This window comes from Diadema antillarum, unplaced genomic scaffold, assembly GCF_040938485.1.
Source record: "Diadema antillarum isolate AM-2024a unplaced genomic scaffold, OU_Dant_1.0 seq00000891_RagTag, whole genome shotgun sequence".
In the NCBI taxonomy this organism is placed as follows: domain Eukaryota; kingdom Metazoa; phylum Echinodermata; class Echinoidea; order Diadematoida; family Diadematidae; genus Diadema; species Diadema antillarum.
The window spans coordinates 894276-916209 of NW_027271755.1; the positions used below are offsets into that span (position 1 = coordinate 894276).

The 21934-nt window shown below is 40.2% G+C and overlaps 1 protein-coding gene across 2 annotated transcripts; it reads right to left on the reverse strand.

The window, feature by feature from the left end:
* Positions 1-1238: 1238 nt before the first annotated feature.
* LOC139740916 (probable ATP-dependent RNA helicase DDX5) lies at positions 1239-21934 on the reverse strand. Of its 2 annotated transcripts, XM_071651505.1 has the most exons (14): positions 21767-21934; positions 19826-20030; positions 18951-19047; positions 18343-18476; positions 12907-12972; positions 12032-12173; positions 10791-10951; positions 10172-10344; positions 9677-9787; positions 9009-9070; positions 8176-8235; positions 5839-6075; positions 4738-4986; positions 1239-3038 (listed from the first exon to the last, which is right to left on the reverse strand). In XM_071651505.1, exons 1-14 carry the CDS (start codon positions 21823-21825, stop codon positions 3010-3012), a joined length of 1785 nt encoding a protein of 594 aa, XP_071507606.1. In that variant the 5' UTR covers positions 21826-21934; the 3' UTR covers positions 1239-3009. The 2 variants fall into 2 exon arrangements, with proteins under 2 accessions (XP_071507606.1, XP_071507605.1); XM_071651504.1 differs by having other exon boundaries at positions 1239-4986.

Here is a 21934-nt window from a genome sequence, read left to right on the forward strand (position 1 = left end):
ACAGCCAGCACGGCTTGGTAAAGATTATGCGCTTGAATAGACACTGTGCTTGAGAACCTCTTTTCTCAGTTCACGCTCCCCCCCCCCCCCCCCCCCCTCCCGAGTGTTTGCTTTCTTTCCAATATTTAGTTAGGTAAGGAAAGTCCATTTGATTTGAGTTATACATCATTTTAAAGCTTTAAGTCTGCTCTTTCAGCATATGCTCTTAACTAAAATTTCATGTCTGGCAACTTTCTGTTTGTTTTGTGATGTAGGGTCACATACATGTATATGAGTTATGTCAAGCACAACATAGTTCTGCACACACACAAATACACAAACACAAAGACACACACGCACGCACAAACCCACACACGCACACTTATACATTGTACATGTATGTACAATTATCGAGTCATTCTAGCCAAATACAAATCATACCTTATACTCTCGTTATGAATGCTCCTTCGGTTTACCACTGGTTATATTCCAATTCAATATTTCAATCATAAGCATAACGACAGTGGCATGAGTTGCCCCCTAAAAAGCATGTATGATTCTCCTACTGCCTTTCACATAGTAATGTATCTGTTCGAACATAAGGCTGATGTTTATTGATGTGATATAATGCACTCACTAGCAGCTCTGGGAAGTAAAGTGCAATCCCTTTATAACGAGCACGGTTAGAAAGGATATTCTCATTACAACAAAATCAAAGTTCAGGTCCCAAAATTGCCATATGTATATACATGTATTATACACTATACTCTTGGTTATAACAAAATTTGGATATAATGAAAGAAAACTTGTCAGTCCAGAGGACTTCGTCATAACAGGAGTACACTGTGGTCTGCTCTTGTCAGACATAAACCACCTTTAACACAGGTCTACTGTCTGAGTGTAAGCTCTTTTGCAGTCTTCTAGACCAATAAAACATGCAAAGGTCAGAAAAAACACACATACAATTCATCATCACAATTCATGTACAAGTGTACTGTAAAAGTGTAAAAGTTGTGGCACTTTTTTGCAAGACATGAAGCTGGGGTGAAAATAAAAGCAACACAGTTTGTTCGCTTTTGTTTTTGTTTTTTTATTTTTGTGCTTGTACTTCTTGTTCCAAAAGTTCCTCTTATCCAGCTGAACACAAAGGGGAAAAAAGCATTAACGCTAAAATTTCCACTTTTACAGGACTTCTCAAAATTACAGCTCAAATCTCACTTCAATAACAACACATGAAATACAACTCTGCACAAAATTAGTCACTGTGTGTACGATGGTTGTGCATAGCACTTTAATCAACTAGAATTTCCACAAAGTACAGCGTCACAAGCAATATTTTTTAAAAAGAGTGAGAAAGAGGGAGCTTTCTTTCCACTTATCCTGTGATTCATGACACCCGACAGCTACAGAATAGGCAGATGGAAAATACAACCTCAGAAGATTATGCATGTTTACACTAACTGAATAAATTATCCTATAAATATACCATACCATACTGCTGTACAGGGTGAAAACGTTCGCAATTTTCGACTCAAGTAAGTTTGTAAGGAATGCTATGCAAACTTGTTGTGAGATACCCACGACATTGTTACGAGAAAAGCTTAGTGCAAACACAACGTCCACATAAATTCATATCATTCACATTTTTGGGAGGCAGGACGCGATTAGGTGTATCTTAGTATTAGATGATTACAGTCTGTCTTGTCTTGAGTTCAATCAGACATTAACATGAATAATCAGAAAACCTGTAAAATAAAATGCAATTACATATATAATTTACCAAATATTACGGCATGGCACTTAAAATCAATGAAGCAGCTAAACTCACTTATACAGTCCTTGAACTAGGAGAGACATTTACCTGAAAGATGTTACAAGATAACTCATGGGGAAAAAGAGAAAACACATTTTACAGACATCTCTAATCATCCAAAAAAAAAAAAAGCATTTTAAACAAATAATCCTAGTTATCCAAATAATCACTGCTTATGTAATGATCAAGCCGATCAATTTAGCAAAGCACATTACACAACATAGCAAAATTGATATTGTTTTTATCTACCTTTTGGCCATGTCACAATCAATACATTGTACTGCACTTTGTCAATCCAGGAGATTGTCAAAATGTGTTGTTTCAAGCAAAGAGTTGATCTACACTCGCACTTGGCATGATTCTACTGACATCTGTTGGTGAGTTTATGCATCTGATTTACACATACAGACAGACTCCTCTGATGGTGTTAAATGTCCTGCTCCAACCGGTGAGTTTACAATTAAAAAACAATAAACAATGAAAATTGACTCAGAACTGACACAGTTGGGTCCAGGAATAGTTCTGCTTCACACACATGTTCTCTGATCCCTAGCGCCTAACGTATTTACAGACTACTAGTCATCAACCTCTGTGAAAATAATTGAGAACAGCACAGACCCATGTGGGGGATTGCATTTCAAGTAAAGATTTAAAAAAAAAAAAGACGTGGGGGAACAAATTGCAAGCTCGACAGAGTTCACAACTAAATGCCAATTCACGATATTTCAAAAGGCATAGATATTCAACAATTGAGACTCAGTTTGGGCTCGAGGTAAGTTGGATGGTGACTCCAGCTATGTGGCGAGACATGGCTCAAGTCATTCAGTGGCATTTTCTGTTTCTTTTGGATTCTTTACTTTCTTTTTTTTTTTTTTTTCTGTGCAGTCAGGCATGTCAGTTTCCTACAAGCCTGCATTTCCCCTTCATTTTCTTATTTTTGCTTCTTCTTTTTTTTTCATACATGTTACTAATGCTAAGACACAAAGTGCAACATACAAATACTGCGGAATGATTTGTTTGTTTTTCTTGTTGCTTTTTTTTTTCCACTTGTTTCTCGTCAGAACAAACACCAAACAAAAACGTTGAGACATAAATGAGATGACTAAACCTTGGACGATTTCCCGGGAGAAAATGGACTCTCAGTCCTGGTTCGGTCTACGCTTCACAGACTCTTCGGAAAGGGACATGCCTGACTTTCCCTATCACAGCGCCTTTTCTCAAAAACCACCGCGGGACCGCCATACATCTGAGGGCATAGGAAAAACAAGGACAATTTTGTCGGTGTTACTTTTAACCGCCACACTGGAGTTTGGCAGAGGAGATGTCAAGAGGTCACAAGAGGTCATGGACAAGACACGATTGACATCCTGGTGTGACATGCCCTGTTCTGTGAGCAGCCCAACATATCGCTCACAGCGAGTGCCAAAGTGATGCCAACGCAACACTCATCTTAAAATCACTGCCATTCTTGCTTAATCCTCATGCTTTACCACCCCTGTGTGGTTACTTTTTTTTTTCTGCTATTTTTTTTAATAACTGTCCAAAACAAAAAGTAAGACTTTAGCTTTCTAAAAAATAGAGGTGCACTTTGTTGGTAAAAAATATAGCATGCAAGGTCAACGACCAAACCCCAATTTTGAATATTTATATACATCATTACAATATGTAACACATTATCTATATACAGGTAATAACACAGGGAGATGTCAGGCTGAAAATAATACCACGCCTCCACAAACTTTCGGTCAAGAGGCACAAGTCAAAGAATTTTTAAGTTGCAGTCGGGGAAATCGCTGTTGGAATGATTTCCAAATGTCAGTCGTGTGTGCCTGCGGAGACCCAACATTTCTAACCAATTGGAAAAAAAAAGAAATAGAACAGCATGCACACATCAGCAGATCATAAGTCCACATTACTGCTACTCCCATTCATGTTTGACAGAATGGATTCAATGCGGACAGTCAAATCTCCCCATTAAGGTATAGCATATGATACATGTTATATTCACAATCTGAAAGTTATGGCATGGTTTTTGGACTCCTATTGACCGGCCGGAGGGGCAGGTCTACCCCCAGCCTGGTACTGCTGGTAATACTGCATGTACTGCTGGTAATATTGAACATACTGAGCATATGCAGCAGGGTCAGTTTGGGCCATCTGAGCCATTTGAGCCATCTGGGCTGGGTCCATTTGAGCCATGCCAGCCGGCGCAGCAGGGGGTGCTGCACTAGCGCTAGAAGCCGGGGGAGCGCGCGGGGGCTGCGGGGCGCGCTGGCTGTTTGGCGGGGGAATTGGGGGCTGCTGCGTGGGAGGTTTGCGCTGACTGTTTGGGGGCGGGATAGGGGGCTGGTCAGTGTGCTGTAGTGGACGCGGGGGCATCTTGCGCTGGCTATTTGGGGGAGGAATGGGGGGCTGTTCAGAGTGCTGCTGCTGCGGCTGCATTGGTTTGCGCTGGCTGTTAGGGGGAGGAATGGGTGGCTGCTGCATTGACTCTTGACCCATAAGTGGCGTTGGCCTGCCGGACAGCGGGGGCGGGCCTTGTCTTCCAGGCATGTTTGGCCTGCCCATACCACTCTGGGGACCATTGTGTGATTGTCCTGCTAGGCCCCCATGTGGCCCACTTCCCAGAAGGCTGGGTGGTGGACCCTGTTGCCCACCTGGGCGACCCCCATGAGGACCCCCTTGAAGTCCTCCCTGCGGCCCAGCCTGAGCCCCACCACGGAATCCACCCTGAGGTCCATTCTGGGGCCCGTTCTGAGACCCAGTCTGGGGCCCATTTTGAGACCCACTAGGTGGACCCCCTCGCATTCCGTGCTGCCCACTCATTCCAGGGCCCTTGTTCATGGGAGGTGACCCACCAAAGCTGTTTTGTTTTGGGCCCTGTCCATAGCTCCTACTACTACCACTACCAACCCCCTGCCCATCACTACCAGAAAGATTTCTACCTCCTCCATATCCTTGGCTGCCTCCACCGTAGCTGTTGCTGCCACCACCACGGTCACTGTTGTTGTAGCCACCTCGTCCACCAGATCCACTTCGGTTTCCGCCAGAGTTGCGATCCCCAAACCTACTTCCTCCGCCGCCACCCCCAAAGCGACTTCCGCCGCCAAAGCCATTGCTGCTACCGCCAAAGCCTCCCTTGCCGCCATCACGTCGGCCGAATCTGTCGCCTCCAGTCCTGTAACGATTTCGGCCTGTAGAAACCGACATTAAACTTTGTTTAAGGTATACGTTTACCTTATAGACGTTTAATGGATACATTTCTTGACTTCCCTTCAATGCAAAGTATCAACGAATATCACAAAACACAAGTTTCTTCATTCATTGTGAAAGACGTTTGATTACTGGTGTAATGTGTCAAGTCATATGCTTCCTCTCTTCAAAATGCAAAACTTGAGGAACTTGACTGTCATTACTTCAATCAATGTTATATACTGCAAAGGAAATCTGAATTGACCATGGAACCAAACCTGGTACGCTGTTTCATGCTTTTGAATTTGTAAACATTCTGCAGGTTGGACATTTCTTTCAGTTTCCCCGACTTTCAGTTCCCTACTTTACCTATGCATACTATCATATAACACTGACCATGAGACTAGCAGGACTCAGATTTCATCAAATTTGAGTTAAGGCCACTTTTTTGAGGGGGCACAGATCCACTAAAAGAGGCATAAGTAACAAAATGTTGTGGCCATGAACAAACCATGAAACGGGCATTCCTGCTAGTGGGAGGGGTATGGCAGCAAATAATCAATGGCCAGTGGGTACTTCCAAGCACTGGGCTTGATATGATAGAGAAAGGACAATATATCAACTATTCTGGGATGCCAGATACATGTCTGTGCAATTTTTGATAATCCTTCACACCTCTCAGATAATGTACATTCTTAAGGAGAGGGAACGGACGTTGCATGAGTACACCAAGTCCTCTGTAAGACTGATAGCTGTCTTTTGTCAGACCAAACCAGCTAGCAGAGGCGTTGTTCACATCATGAAAAGAAATAAATGAATATCACACAACACTAGTAAATGAACGCGAGACAAACCTTTGCCTCCATAACTGCGGGCCTGCTCAGCAAGGGAGATCAGCTTGGGGTTGATGACCTGGTTGGCTTCGCGGAGCACTTGGAGGAGGTCGGGGGCTTGCTTGACATTATTGGGGGTGAAGAAAGTGTACGCAGTGCCAGTCCTGCTACTGCGAGCGGTGCGCCCGATGCGGTGCACGTAGTCCTCAGACGAATTGGGGTAGTCATAGTTAATGACAAACTTGATGTCTGACACATCTGTAGCGTTACAGTGAATGGCATGCCAACCAAAGTGGGGGTGATGTTGGCAAAGGACACCGTAACGATGAAGGTGAAGGGGGGAAAAAGGACAGCGTCAGCATACAAAATGTCTAGAGGAAGAGGCCCCTTTTTTTTAACAGACAGCCACTGCCAAGCAGCGAGCCATCAGGGACCAATCCCTGTAAGAGGAAAGTTTGTCTTGAGGTACTTGGGAACACCACCACACTCTCACTCATCTGGCCTTCACATACATGTCATACTGTTACTGTGCAACAATGGATGCAAACTCCCGTATCATGAATAAGTACCAAATTTCGTAAGTTAAGAGACTCACCTTTTGATCTGCAAATGAAAAATGTTAGTACGACTGACAGGGAGCATGCATCATGAGAATAAGACATCATTGTTCAAACCAAGAAACGGGGAAACCCTTGGTCCTTGTCAATGAAGTTGCACACATATACAATAAAAATGTAGTGTCAGTAAGTTTCCTTGGAGTGTGATAACCCATGAAAACATCAAGATGTATTACGAATATCATCCATCTGATACAGCCACCGTGCACTTTCATCCCACAGTGGCTGCACACAAAGCAGTGGCAGGATGTAAAGAGGGCAAAACCCTTTGTAGGAAATAAAAAATATCTTTACAGGTCTGTACATATTAGCTCACAGGATAAATGAAATGCAAGGAATGCCACTAAACCCGTTGACAGGGAAACCATCAAGCTTTACCAGAAAAAGACATGTTAACGGTGAGGAGATGGTAAGGCAATTTCTTTTTCATTTATTTTTTCTTTGGGAATGGCTTATGAGTAGTCAACGGGTCGGTAGAACAGTACTCACTGATCCAATGTGCATTTCCATGGAAGGGGTGAGTGAGGCAGGAGGTCCCCGGACATGACAAGTGGCTTCCTCAGTGTGCGTGCGGGAGAGGCTTTGGGGTTCCACGGTGGAGTGAGATAGCGGCCGGTGTGAGCAGTCCTGCCCGGGATTCCACAGGCAGCCGCACACACGCAGAAAAAAAAACACACACACACAGAGCTACAGGCAGGCGGTCCCAGCCACCAGGCGGCGAGATCGCTCCCAACTCGCCAGTGGCAGCACCGCCCCGGAACTGTCTCTTTTGCTTCAACAGTCATAGATATGTGTATGCATTGAAAACTCACCCCCATCCCTCCCCTTCTGAACCTCTTTCAACTGTGTCATCTGTTTCACAGATCTTGTGCATTTTGCTGTAGATCACGCATGATGGCTGTACAACAAACTTCTCAGGACCATGATGCAGATATATTGGTGATGGTTGAGGGAATGATAAGAGACTGCACTCAACTAACATTGAGGATTGAAATACAAAGTAAAGATGTATCATGCACAACCTTCTTTTAGCATTTCTCCCAAATCTCTCCAAAAATATCCTCTTGACATGCCATTTAAACAGCATGAGCATGGTCGGTTCCATAATTGCGCCACCAACTGCTCAATATTCGAGGGTGCTCATAACGCTATTTTGGGGGACTACAGCTGGATATAGAAGAGGGCAAGCTCCAGAGGGAGCCACAGCCAGGGTTTCATCCCACTCTTTAGGAGAATAACAGTTGCCTCTCCCCGCTCAATACGGTGACGACGTGTCATGCCACGGGCCCTGCCGCATTTACTCAAATATCTACAGAGAAAAAAAAAGTATTGGAAACTGAAAAGGTAGAATTATCATGAGCCTATGACGTAAGCAAGTTGAGAAAAGCAAACACACACACATGTAAATCAGGCGTTATCTGCTTTTCATGGTCACAAGTATGTGAAATCATTTCAAAAGATATTTAGCCCGCCACTGCCATTTCAGATACTCTTCAACATCTCAATACTTAAAGGTCATCGTAAAACTACTTCTTAGTTGGTAAATCACTCACACTTTCACTGCAGAATTACTGAACAACGACCATAACTTGCAGCATATCACACTTTACAGATTTAGATGGTAAGTATCGTGACTTCCTGAAACAAGCATCCTCGATCAAATGGAGAATCTGTGTGTAAATTCATGGGGGATGCTGTATTTTGACTTGAACTGAAAGGGCGTAGCATACGAAATACAAACCTAGACCACGAGAAGCAACATCTGTAGCCACCAAGATTGGTGCCCGCCCAGCACGGAATTCTGCAAGAGTAAAAACAGAAATGAAAATAGTAAAACATCTGTTTTAACTAGCACTCATTACTAAGTTTTTGTGAGCAATACCTCAAAGCAGCTTCTCTGAAAAAATTCATATAAGAAGACGACCAATTTCACTAGGACTTTCTTACGTAAGCATTGTAAGGTTGCAACATCAATGCCTTCAACAAGAAATCCTGTTTCTGTTCCAAGGACACAAACATTCATTCATGCTGTGAGGACGGCGTATGATAGCTGCATGTTCACTTGAGCAAAGACCGGAACGAAGAAGACTAGAATACCGTAGGGAAACAGGAATACATCCCATCTACCCATGGTGCACTACGTTTCGGGCAAATGGGGCTACCATGGCTGCCGGGAACATGGGTGTACCTGTAGCATAACAGCAGCACCAAAGAGGCATAGCTGCTTGCAATGTCGTGTCTCACTCACATGTCAAGACTATCAATGCAGATGAAAACACTCGATCATAACGAGGGCTTGCTTAAGTTTGCACAAAGGAATACTGTATACGCCATATATTTCGTGATTTTTGCGAATCAGGAATTCCCGACGATTTCGCGAGTGGTTAAATTCGCGATACTGGAGTCCTGGACTGAATGGAGAAATGTACACGCGTACGTCACATTCACATCAGAATCAGAGTTAACATTTTCGCGCGTCTTGAATTTCGCGAATAGCACCCGACTCGCAAAAGTCGCAAAAAAAAAAAACCTCGCGAAATATTCGGCGTATACAGTATTCTGGTCAATTCTCACCTGACAGCACCCAATCTCTCTCCGGCTGTGACTTGTCCCCATGAAGGCACATTGCTGGCCACCTGTGCACAGACAGAATAGGCAGACATCCAATAAGCACTTGACTAACTTTGATATCACGGACCACTACCACCAGCAGAGCTGTCACACAAAAACACTCCTTTCCCTCACCATATGAAATTTGCTTCATCTCGTATATTGTGATCTATCATCTGGATCACTGCAACTGAATAAACAGAATGAATGGCAGGAAGCCATACCAGCACAGTGAAGGGTTCAAGAGAACTCGACGGCATCATTGTATTGATTTACTACAGGAACGGTTTGCAATGGGGAAGGGCTAGAAAAGTCACAAAACCTTCAAAATGACAACATACCCCCCCCCCCCCCAAAAAAAAAAGTTTTCTTTCAACTGCTCAATCGAGCATTATTCATCACAACATCACAGCATCGCTTGTGTAGAAATAGCGTTTTCTCAACTTGAATGTCATGTATTTAGTTCACATCAAGTTACATCAAAGCCATATCGCTAAGAAATAAAATTCACTGTAGCTACAGATACCACACCAGAGAAATTTTTGGACACTCTGACAATTCACTTCCCGAGATATTTACTACTTTGGAAGAACCGTATGCATTCATACTGTAATAGTTTCACAATATCTTACCCATCTCGCCTCATCCTGCGAACCAGGTCATCAGTTCTGCGCTTGGTTTCCACAAAAACGAGAGTTTTGTTCTCCTTCTCTTGCATGATCTCTTCGAGCAGAAGGATGAGCCTGTTCACGAAAATATACACATTTGTTTTTATTCAGCATACACACATCTGGCAACCAGATTTTGTTAATGTACTATGAATATTTCAAAGTGTTCATAAATAGCTGGTTTATTGAGACAAGTTTCCTTGAATTGAACAAAAAATTCTGCAGATTAACAGCACTTGCTTGAGCTGTCCTTTGTAAAGCACCATTTTATCAGCTATATTCATAGCACTCCATCAATAGGTGCAATAAAAAGCTACTGTTACTATCCTCAACCCCACCACCATCACAAGTTGCCCTGCTAACAAACCTTGGAAAGAGATGGGATCTATGTCTTTGCTACTGATATGCCCACTGTGAACAAAGAAAGCACAGGAACCAGCCAAATATATGCACACTCACTTTTTGTCCTTTTCGTCGTCATTGCACACATCGATGATCTGTAGGATGTTGTGATTGGCAGAGAGCGAGAGGGAGCCGATGTTCACCATGATGTAGTCCCTGATGAAGTCTTCGGCCAAGGCTTGGACCTCCTTGGGCCACGTGGCACTCCACATCAGAACTTGTCTGTCCGGCTGTGGCAGGAGACCAGGGTAATTGACGGTCAATCGTTAACAAGGGGAAACATCTCGTCCAGTCAAGCTATGCCCACAGCATAGCCGGAGAGTCATGCAAATCTTCTCACAAAGAAGCATAAGCATGATATAAGACCAATGTTGAAGAATGCTAAACAATGCCCATGAACTGAGAGATATATGCGGGATTTGTGCAAATAATATTAAGCAATAATGGAGTCACGTATCACATTCCTCTCAAACATAGCGTCTCCTGTGCATTATGCATGTGAAGGACTTGTAAAATGAGGTAAAAGTTTGTTTTGTGTGTGTGTGTGTGTGTGTGTGTGTGTGTGTTTAAATAACAGCATGAAATTTGATTGGGAAAGAACTTCCCATAGAGAGATAAGAGTAAGGTATGCTGAGATTTGCATAACAAAGGTACCACTTTTAATATATCCGCTTACCCTGATCTGTTCCATGATTTTCCTGATCTGTGGTTCAAATCCCATGTCCAGCATGCGATCGGCCTCATCGAGAACGACGTATGTACACCGCTTGAGGTTGGTCTTTCCAGCTTCGAGGAAATCTATAAGCCTGCCAGGAGTAGCAATGCAGACCTCCACACCTACAATATGGAATGCGTGAAATGCAACCGTTTTTGACCCACACCACAGCACTACAAATACTGTATACGCCATATAATATTTAGCAAGTCTAATTTTTCATGAATAGGTACTTCCCAACGATTTCTCGAGGGGTTAAATTTGCGATAGTAGAGTACGATACTGAACGGAGAAAAAGTATGCATGTCACATTTATTCAGCTGAAGTACATGTACTTCAAATGAAAGCAATGCATTTGAGCATAATAAATCAAGGGTTTTCACAAATTGGACAAATTGCTTCCTCCCAATACTTATGTAAGGGTGAAATGAAAAAGGAAAAAGAGGTTATCTGACATGGGGCAGATCATACCACTGCAGTATTTCACAGCACTCACAGCCCACTCAGAACTTTTCTATAAATTCTAAATTGACATGTCCAATGTACTGAAAGACAGCTAGCATTATCCAGGTGAAGAAAAAAAAAATGAAGTGGACAGTTAAAGATGGATTCCAGTCCAGTCATAAGTTAGTCTGGTATGAAAGAGTACAATCTTGAGTACAACAGCAAAAATTCAATCAGATAAAAATAAGGAAGTTCTAAAATGGTGAAGTCTCAGTCACTTGCATAGAACAATTTTCATATTGTTGATTTGAATATGCAATTGAGTTAGCAGATGTCATAACTTCACAATTAAGACAATTCAAAGTCTCAGATGTGCAAAACATGATATTCTTAGTTGAATAATTTCAGCATAATGATCAGTTGGATATATCAGTGTTTGAGACCGAGGCATTAACACATTTGAATGAAAAACTGAACAAAAAATTTCAAAATTTATGCACAAACAGTACAGCTAGTTGTGGGGGGATGCCAACTACATTATTCGCATAATATATACTGACTGTTCAAGAAGTGTCATATGTCTTCCTTATTCTTCATCCGAATTTGAGCAAATTTTCGATGCTGTGCTAACAAAATTTCCAACTCCTTTTTCTCAGACTAACGTTTACGTGCACTGGAAATTCCCTATAAGCACTCTCTAAAAGCTTGCACAGACTTATTTCACTCTTTTTGTGTCAAGTGTGTGCTAAATTACCTACCCCTCTCAAGATCCCTGAGTTGCTGACCCTTTGGGGCCCCACCATACACACAGGTGCTCTTGATCTTGGACGAGCGCCCGTACTGGAAGGCAACCTGCTGGACCTGCTGAGCCAGCTCTCTCGTTGGTGCTAGCACAAGAGCCTGCATGAGGGTCAAAGGCAAGATGACACTCAAAACAAGGTGCGGCAGCCAGCAGGCATACCATAGCAATGCTCGGCAGAGGAGCACTAAAACATTATGTGATCACTTGCGTACACTTGTACAGTATAACAAACTAAATTTCAGTTATTTCTTCAAATCTTTGACCTCCTGCCACACTCCTAGGCACCCAAGCAAACTAAGATATAATCAAAATGCCCAAAGAAAAGAGCCATTATAATCCCAATCCCCCCAAGAGCAGTGTGATATTTTTCTCACTTATCTGAATGGACACATCAACACTTCATCTAGATACAAAGCTATCTTTTTTTTCTTTTTTCTTTTTCTTTTTTTTAACCAATCTGCACATTCTCAACTATGCTGACATATCATTTGGGCAGAATGGCAGACACAATGCAAATAAGAACTATTTCCTATAAAGGATCATTCCTAAGGGACTGATCAAAATCATACCTTGGAAATCATACTTTAATCAAAGTGCATTAATCAATCAAAGGCACCGCAGGTCACGACCTTTCTACAAACATATTTATGCTGCATGACAATGAAGTGGCCTTTAGAAAAGTGACTAGGTGTTTAGACATTTTTAATTTAAGCCCTGGTAAAGAATATCTTGAGATTGCAAATGATTCTGGTATTGTAGGTTCATTGTGCCCAGACATGCATCACAAACACAACAGACAAGCATTTTACATATTTCATTGCTGTCACTTACGATTGGTCCGTCGCCTCGCTCGAGGAATGGTTGGTGGTTGATGTGGACAATTGCGGGCAGCAGATACTGCAAATAGACATGAGTAACATATACATATTATGATGCACACAAAAATAAACACCGAGACTGGCTGGCTACGTGTGGGGTGATAAACTGAAATCACGGCACTATTGCTAAAAGCAGTCAACAAGCATTTGATGTCTGGCTGTTACAACAGATTTCTGCCTCGTTAATTTTTTTTTTTGTCACATGGAGTGCTACTCAAATCAACAAATTAATTTTTTTTTTTTTATTGACACACACCGCATAGGCATCACTTCATACTGCAAAAATTAGCCAGGAATGCAAATGCATTCCCCCGCCCCCCCCCCCCCATGTTTTAGGCCACATAAAAAAATATAAATATTAGTTTCTTGTCCCAACTGTTTGAAAGAATGAGGAAAAGGCCACTTTTTTCTTTTTCTAAATCTACTGCACAATGCTATTCGAGCAGTCTAATTTCCAGTTGTTGTTAAATATGGTACAAAATGCAGGCCGCGCATGTGCGAGGCTTAACAGCTAGAAACAACTAAAATCATTCGAAATTTCATCTTTATATATATGGGCATTTCCACGGTAACTCACGTTACATTTTGAACTCAAAATTAGGTTGTTAAGATCAATATCCTTAAAACCTAATTAGTGATATGAGTTACTATATGTGAATGAGTATCATGCACCTCCATCCTACCTCACAGTAACATTACATCCACAGACTCTTATGAGAACTATGAGAAAAAACCCTACAAATGTCGGTAACTCACGTTACATAATTTGGACATGCGAAAATTTGGCATGTCTTATATTCAAAAGTTTCCTCAAACAAGAAACAGAGAGACTTTAAAGTCTATTGTGTCAAAGTCATGGACTAACAACATACATCACTGAGTATGGTAAAAATTCAAATTGTCTTACATTCTCCAGGTATCGTCATGTGAAGCGGTAACTCACGTTACGGTAACTCACGTTACAGTTTGTCCACATGATCACAAGACGATTTTTTGTCTTAATAATCCAAAGAAAACTTACCAAGACAACTTTTTTTCACAAACAAACTCCATGAATAAAGAATCTAAATTGATTTGAACATTGATCTGACAGCAATTAATCCCATTTTATCCTTGAGATTACCAAAAGGCAGGAAACTTTACATTTAGAATACCAACTTGAAGATAAATTTCATATTTAATTGAGTCGTTTTCAAAGCTTTCATTTGTACTGAGACAAAAATTATATTCAACAAAATGATATGAAACAGAGTCTATTTCATTAAATTACACTCTTTTCCAGTTAACAAATGCATCAGAAATTGAGGATTTAATTGAGAATTTGATTTGATTGTTTTTTTATTTTACTAGATTTAAATGGATTTCAGGCTATCTAGATAAAACAAGTCATCCATAAACTATTCCATTTAATACACTGAGTCACGAGACTAGAGACCTGTACCTGTAGTCTGTGGAGAGTTTAAAGGTTCAGAAATGAAATATTTCAATAAATCTTTTAACTTTTAAACAATGCAATTTATATTCCAATTATTTGATAATTGTTTGAATTACTCAATAATCAATTGTTTGTATGTTTGATTTGTTTACAAATTCTTATACGAAACTGGTACAGAAATTAGACTTGAATTACAGAAACTGCAGATAAATTTTAGTTATCTGCTACCAGTATTGATCAGTTTAATAAAACATGTTCATAAATGTTTTAGCCTTAAAAAACAATGGCTTTGGTCTATGAAATGTCAAGTAGCCATTATTTAAATTGTACATACAAGTACATGTAAAAAGTATATACCAGTATTTTCTAGAGTAATCAAGCAGACTGAAGCAGTAAATCCCAATGAAAAACATGAATAGTAAATATTTTGTGATCAGGAGGCCAACTATTAATATCACAAAATGTTGATAGTTTGCTTTAAGGTACATGACTGTCCAGCTCTTAAAAAATGTCTGATAATGAGGTTCACATTCAACAAGTTTTTGGTAATAGATCAGCATGTAAAGTAAATTATAGTAAACATGGTAAAGTTTCATCAGGATTTTGCAACAATACAGTATGTCCCAAAAAAAATTACAACGGGGCCCTCCGCAATGATATCTTTAAAAATAGTGAATCAATCTAAATACAAATTCAGGGTATGAAACTATAACTCATTGCCCACATCTTACAGAAAACCCCATTCGATTTGCTTCAGTGGTCAAAGAGAAATACGGAATTTTGTAGAGGATGTCGGGAATCTCTTCTGTCCAAGTTCTGTCTATTGTTCACACACAAGATCATCGAAATGCTAAACTCGGAAGAATCTGATTCATGACATGCTTTACAACAATCCACATTTCTCTGTGACCGCTTAACCAAATTGAATGGGGATTTCTGCAAAATAGAGCTAAAATGTTATATTTCAAGACTCTGAAGTAGCATTTGAAAAATTTAATCATATTGGGCATTATCAATGCGAAAATCTTATTGTAATTTTTTGGGGGACATACTGCAGTAAGTCGCCCCAAAAATTAAAATCAGATTTTCGAATTGATAACACCTATTATGATCAACCTGTGTACGTGCTACTTCAGACTCTTAAGGTATAACATCTTAGCTCTATTTTGCAGAAAACCCCATTCAATTTGGTTAAGCGGTCACAGAGAAATGTGGATTGTTGTAAAGCATGTCATGAATCGGATTCTTCCGAGTTTAGCATTGCGATGATCTTGTGTGTGAACAATAGACAGAACTTGGACAGAAGAGATTCCCGATATCCTCTACAAAATTCCATATTTCTCTTTGACCACTGAAGCAAATCGAATGGGGTTTTCTGTAAGATGTGGGCAATGAGTTATAGTCTCATACCCTGAATTTTTATTAAGATTCATTCACTATTTTTAAAGATATCATTGCGGAAGTCCGCGTTGTAATTTTTTTCGGGACATACTGTATAGCTAAAACCTCAGAGTAGAATAGTATAAAACACGTAAGCGTGTCAAATTCACAATGTTCAGTTCTCAAAAATCTCAGAAAAAACAGCAGGAAGCGAGCTCCAATCTTAAAATTCTGTTCATACATGTAAATGTTTCAGCCTCATAAACAATGGCTTTGGTCTATACAGGTAGGTATAAACTACGAAATGTCAAATAGTAATCACTTGAATTACAAAAACAAGAACTTTTCAAGAGTAATCATGCAGTGATTATCCCAATCAGGAGGCTATTAATAGTTATCACAAAATTTTGATAATTTGCTGGAACAAGGTCCATGCAGCTTTAGAAGAAATGTCTTTTAACAACTTTCGTAACAGATCAGTATACATGCACTGTAATATTTAATAGTACATAATTTCACGGAACAGTTTCTTTCAGAAGTTAACATGTGATGAACATGTGTAATTAATACATTGTGCATGTAGACCAGTTGGTTTGGTGATAGACAGACCAAGAGAATAACAATCTACTGGAAATAGAATCTTAATACAAGAGTTCAGTAATCATGTACTCATTGGTTACTTACAATCACAACCTTCATTATCATTTCTTGGTATTAAAGAAAAATCATGTCGGTAACTCACGTTACATTATGGTAACTCACGTTACATGGTAACTCACGTTACAATTTTAAGACCTCTGTTATGAGAATTTGAAGCAAAGACTATAAGTCCCATCACATTTCTTGGATGTGTGCTGCATAGTTATTTGATAATCCAAAATACCATGTCTCAGTTGGGCATAGTAAAATTGCTAGGTTAAAAAGTTCATGTTTCGGTAACTCACGTTACAGCAGCTTCTCGAGCTATGTAAGAGCATGCTGGTGTCCGAAGTACATATCTTATATCGAGGTCTCCACTTTATTTTCTGCTAGATTAATATATTTTTGGTTTGTAAAACCAAACAAAGTTTGATTTGAGCCTCAAATATAAAAAATAATCACAAAGAGCATCAAAAATGCATTTTTAGGAATTTTTAGGTCAAAAAATGCTTTCTGTCTTCAAAAGGTATAAAAATGCACAAAAGGGAACTTTTCTTTAAGGTAAAGTTGGTTTCACACACTTCAAACTATGGCTAACAAAGTAAGATTATCAGTTGTCCTGAAATATGCGGGTAAAATTTTGGTGGTCATGTCGCACAACTCACGGAAATGCCCATATATATATATATATATATATATATATATTTTTTTTTTTTTTTTTTTTTTTACTTTTATGATGCAGCGGCAAAAAACCATTGCAGACGTGGTACAAGAAACTATTCTTTTGTTTTCCTTGGCCTATTTGCATTTGCTAGTAAGCTCCAAACTCATACAGAGTACATAATTGCATATATTTAGTGGATGCTTATTTGCAGTAGTAAGAACTCCAACATTCTGAAGCAGAAATCCTCTAGGGGCATACCGATGCATATCAGGTCAATTACTCCCCAAGGGCAATTACCCCCGGCTTAACCCTAAAAAGACTGGGGGGGGGGGGGGGGGGGGGCCTAAAAGGCCCCCCCCTCGACATTTCGCACGATTACTCAGCAACACGCAATGCTCTCGCCGCGATGCTCTATGACTTTTTTCTTTCGAGTTTCCCACACATTTTGACACCAAATTTGTGACGCCCGGGGGTACGGTTCTGAAGTTACATAACTTTTTGTACATGCATGTGAGACCGAAAATGGCTCAAAAATGTGATTTTGTGTACAAAGTCAATACAAATTGAGTTTTATCACATGGTTCATATAAATATGCTTATTTTTACTCTCAATGGCTAAAATCAATTTGTTTTAGTAGTATTATGCTTCAAAAAGGGTCTGCCACAAATTTTGCTGAAAAAAACAACAAAAACAAAAGGTCGAAAAAACAAAGAAATACATAAGAAATTCATAAAACAATAAAATAAATAAGAAATTAATTTTGATACCGAATTTTTTTTCAAGTACATTTGCTAAGAATGCTACAAAGAATATCTAGACCAAAAATGAGCACTTTTGGAGCTTTATTTACTGATTTAGATAAAAAAGTCTGATTTATCGCATAAATTAGCATAATTAATCAAAATAAAATAAAAGAAGACTATTTTGGAAAATTTAAATATACGATCTTGTAGATTACATCACATACTACCATTGTGCAAATTTCCGCGGCGATCGCGCGATCCACGGCTGAGATCTTAAGGGGGGCCCTTTAGGCCCCCCCCCCCAGTCTTTCGAGCTACCAAAATAGCCCAGTCTTTTTAGGGTTAATACTGGTTAGTGATAAGGTTAGAGTAAAGATTAGGGTTAGGGTTAGGTTTAGGATATAGAGTTTGGGTTAGGGTTAGGATTAGGTTCAGGATTAGGGTTAGTGTCAGGGGGAGGGTCCAGGGTAAATGCCCAGGGGGTAATTACCCTAGACCCTACTGTTGAACCATCAACACAAACTTACTGAAAGGGTCTTCCCTGAGCCAGTTGCTGCAATGCCAACCATATCTCTGCCACTGAGTGCTATAGGAAACCCCTGTGCTTGGATTGGAGTTGGGTGCGTAAAACCACTGTTGCTCAGCTCCCCCATGACATAGTCTGCACAAGAAACCATACGAGACAAAACTGTAAATCATTTGTGCTAAAAGGATATTACCAAAGCAGGGAATACATTTCCTGGAATGACATGGCATGTCCAGTCTTTTCATCAACACAGCACTCACCACGTATGCACATTCACGAACTTCGACACTGCTTTTTAAAACAGAATTCTCACCCTCTTCCAATAAACATCATACAACATATTTTCTTTAAAATATGGCCCTGGTGATAAAAACAGGCTCCTTGCTTAGAGAATTTAAATCTGGATATTAGTACATTAAGTGACCTATACATTCAAGAAAATACACAGATATGCAGTTGAATCTAATCATGAAAGCAGACTTGAGATTTTGAGTTTGTTCCCATCTGTGAGCATGGACTTCCAGATAAATGCCTCACTACAGGTGTCTCCTTCATTCAGTCCAGAACAAGAGTGTGAATTTGGTTACATGTGTAAGCGTCTGTACTCACCTGGAAAATTTGCTTCGTGGAAATGAAAGACTGGTCTTAGAGGCTCTCTACCTCTGACCGTGATCTCCTTTTCTCCACAGTATGCCTGGATTTCTGTCTGCATTTGAGAAATGAAAAAAAACAACAACAAATAAATATGTCGTCGCTAGGGCGACAAGAGCCCGTACCTGAAATTTTGGTGAAAATGACTTTTTTGGATTAATGGACAGATAATCAGATAACTGATGTCCTGTCTAAATCCTAGCTGTTATACCCAAAAAATGAAGCCACAACGGCATGTCAAGGGAAAGACTCTCCCATTAGATACAGTGCTTTGACTGCCATGTTTTTTTGCTCTCCTGAACATTTGATATTTTGCAGATACGAGGTCTTGTCACCCCAGCGACGATATGAGAAATGAAGAACACAAATATATTGGCATCACCTTGTTCTTATCTTCGCCTTACCCAAGTTCTTAAGTCACAGCTACAACACAGACATACATCTAAGACAGTTTCTAGTTAGTGCCAACAAAATATAACACTCTTTAGTTCTTGTTCTTATAACTCAGCAGAAGTGGGGTTCAACTGTTCAGGGGTCAATATCAGCCACCAAGCTAATGGAGAGCCCATCACTCTTGAATTGATTTTAATACCTGTCACCCATATCAAATGCACAGTACCTTTTACGATTTGTGTTGTCAAGACAAAAAAAAAAAAAAAACCTTCAGCTGAACTGCTATATGTTGATGTAGACCCTGCTCAAGTACGATCTTCTTCTTCTAGCATTGGCAATGCAAACATTGCAAATGATGTGTCTCCAGAATTACTTCAAGTGACTTTTTCTATCTCGATGAGACAATTCATGTCTAAGAATGAATCAAAGCAGACACTTACCAGTTGTCTATTTGTCACTTCATGGTGTTCTCTGTAGAAGTTTTTCTTGAAGGGTGCCAGCTTCTCCATGTCCCATCTTGGCTTCCTGAGCCTCTCCCCTGGTTGTCCAAACTTCTCCTTTATACCACCTGGACCTCCCATCCCAGCTCCTCGGCTCCCAAACCGTGGTGGTCCACCAAAGCCACCCCCAGAACCTCCTCCACGACTGCAGATGGGGGGGGGGGGGGGGGAAATTGAAACAAATACACAAATCTTAAAAAAAAAAAGGCAAGATAATCAAAAGTGACAGAATAGAACGAAAGCACTAAGCACAAAATACCCTGTAGGTGCAAAATTGCATCATGGACGTTGCAGCACCCGTTGGCAAGTGGGCACTAAAGTTGTACATTGAGTCACTGCATTGGCACATATGGAGATTTTGGTTTTCATTTGCGGAAACCAACACACTCTGAGCTTGCTATCATCCATAGCAAAAAAAAAAAAAAAAACTCAAAAGAACTGCAGGATTCTCAATTTTTCGCACCTTTTTTTGTGACCCATACTCTTAAAACTGGGCTTAATTCGTGCGCATTTTGAAAAAGTTGCGCCGATTCTGCATTTTTGACAGCAAAATTTGGGATTTCGGATGGATTTCTGGAGAGGGATTAGGCCGTAGGGGACTTTCCTGTTGTGAATGACAGTGTCAGTAGAAGCCTATATATGTGATTTGCAAATTGCATGTGCTGTGACAGTAAAACTCACTGGCTTGTAATCAATATTAGTGATAAGTGAACAAATTCCGGTAGATGGCCGAATACTGGTACTTGTGGTAGGCTTACCCTATATTACAGCCTATCACTTATTTCCTATTTAAAGGACAAGTCCACCTTCATATATACATGTGGATTGAGTGAATGCAAGAATATCAGTAGAACACATAAGTGAAAGTTTGGGTGAAATCCGACAATCACTGAATCAGTTCAAAAGTTATGAATTTTTAAAGTATCTGCGCAGTCACTGCTGGATGAAAAGACTAATACAGTGTATGATGTCACATGCGTACGATATAAGGGAAAAAAAAGGAGAATTTCATAAAACTGTACTTTTTTAATACAGTGCACATTTCTTCGACTTGTTACTGACGTATCTTGAGGATATTATTCCCCCTGCCTTCTGAAAGAGAGAAGTAAAGTGTTCTTTTGTTACGTGAGAAAAGTGAAAATATGTTGAATTTTCTTTATTCTTTCTTTATATTGTTGTACACATGTGACATCACAAGTTGTTGTTTTGTTTTTATGGCTGTAACTAGTTAGTAGTCTTCTCATCCAGCTGTGACTGAGCAGAAACTTCAATAATTTGAACTTTTGAACGGATTGGCCGATTTTCCTCAAACTCTCACTGATGTGTTCTACTATATTGCTGCATTCACTCAACCCACATGTCTATGAAGGTGAACTTGTCCTTTAACGTTGGTCTGTACCAATAAGCTACCTTACACCTTCAGGCATCTCCAATAATAATATTGACCCCCTAATCATGCCAGAAACGTGTGTTGCTTGTGTGCTTCCATCACACCGATTCACGGAAGGCGGGGAAACATTCTCATTCTCATTGACATTCACCATTTCACTCTCAGTTTCAGCTCAGTTTTGTCAATAACATAAGGAAAAATAATGTCAAATTGTTAGTCCACAACTGTCACTAGTGTTTCAAGCTTGAGATCTACATCTTATTTTTCAGAATGAGCGTTTTTTACTCGAGTTTACGGCTCTATTTGGGGTGACTTTCAAAAATCATTCACACAATTCGGTGCACTGCTTGGTGCGCACACACCATCACTGCACACGGAGGCAATGCTCTGCCCCCACATTGTTCCAATGAATGGAAGATTACATACATGTCATGACGTCGCGTTACCGGCGTTTTTTTGACAAGAATTAGTGCTCGATTTTGCACACTTACCCTCCACTTCGTCGATCTGATCTATCGAAAGATCTTCCTCTGTCGCTAAATCTTGACATATTTGACTCTGTTGGCGGTAACAATGGCAAATGAAAGCTATTTTCTGAAATTTACAGTTACGCTATCCTCCTTCCTTCTTAGCTTTGTCAAAACGATGGTGCATGCGAT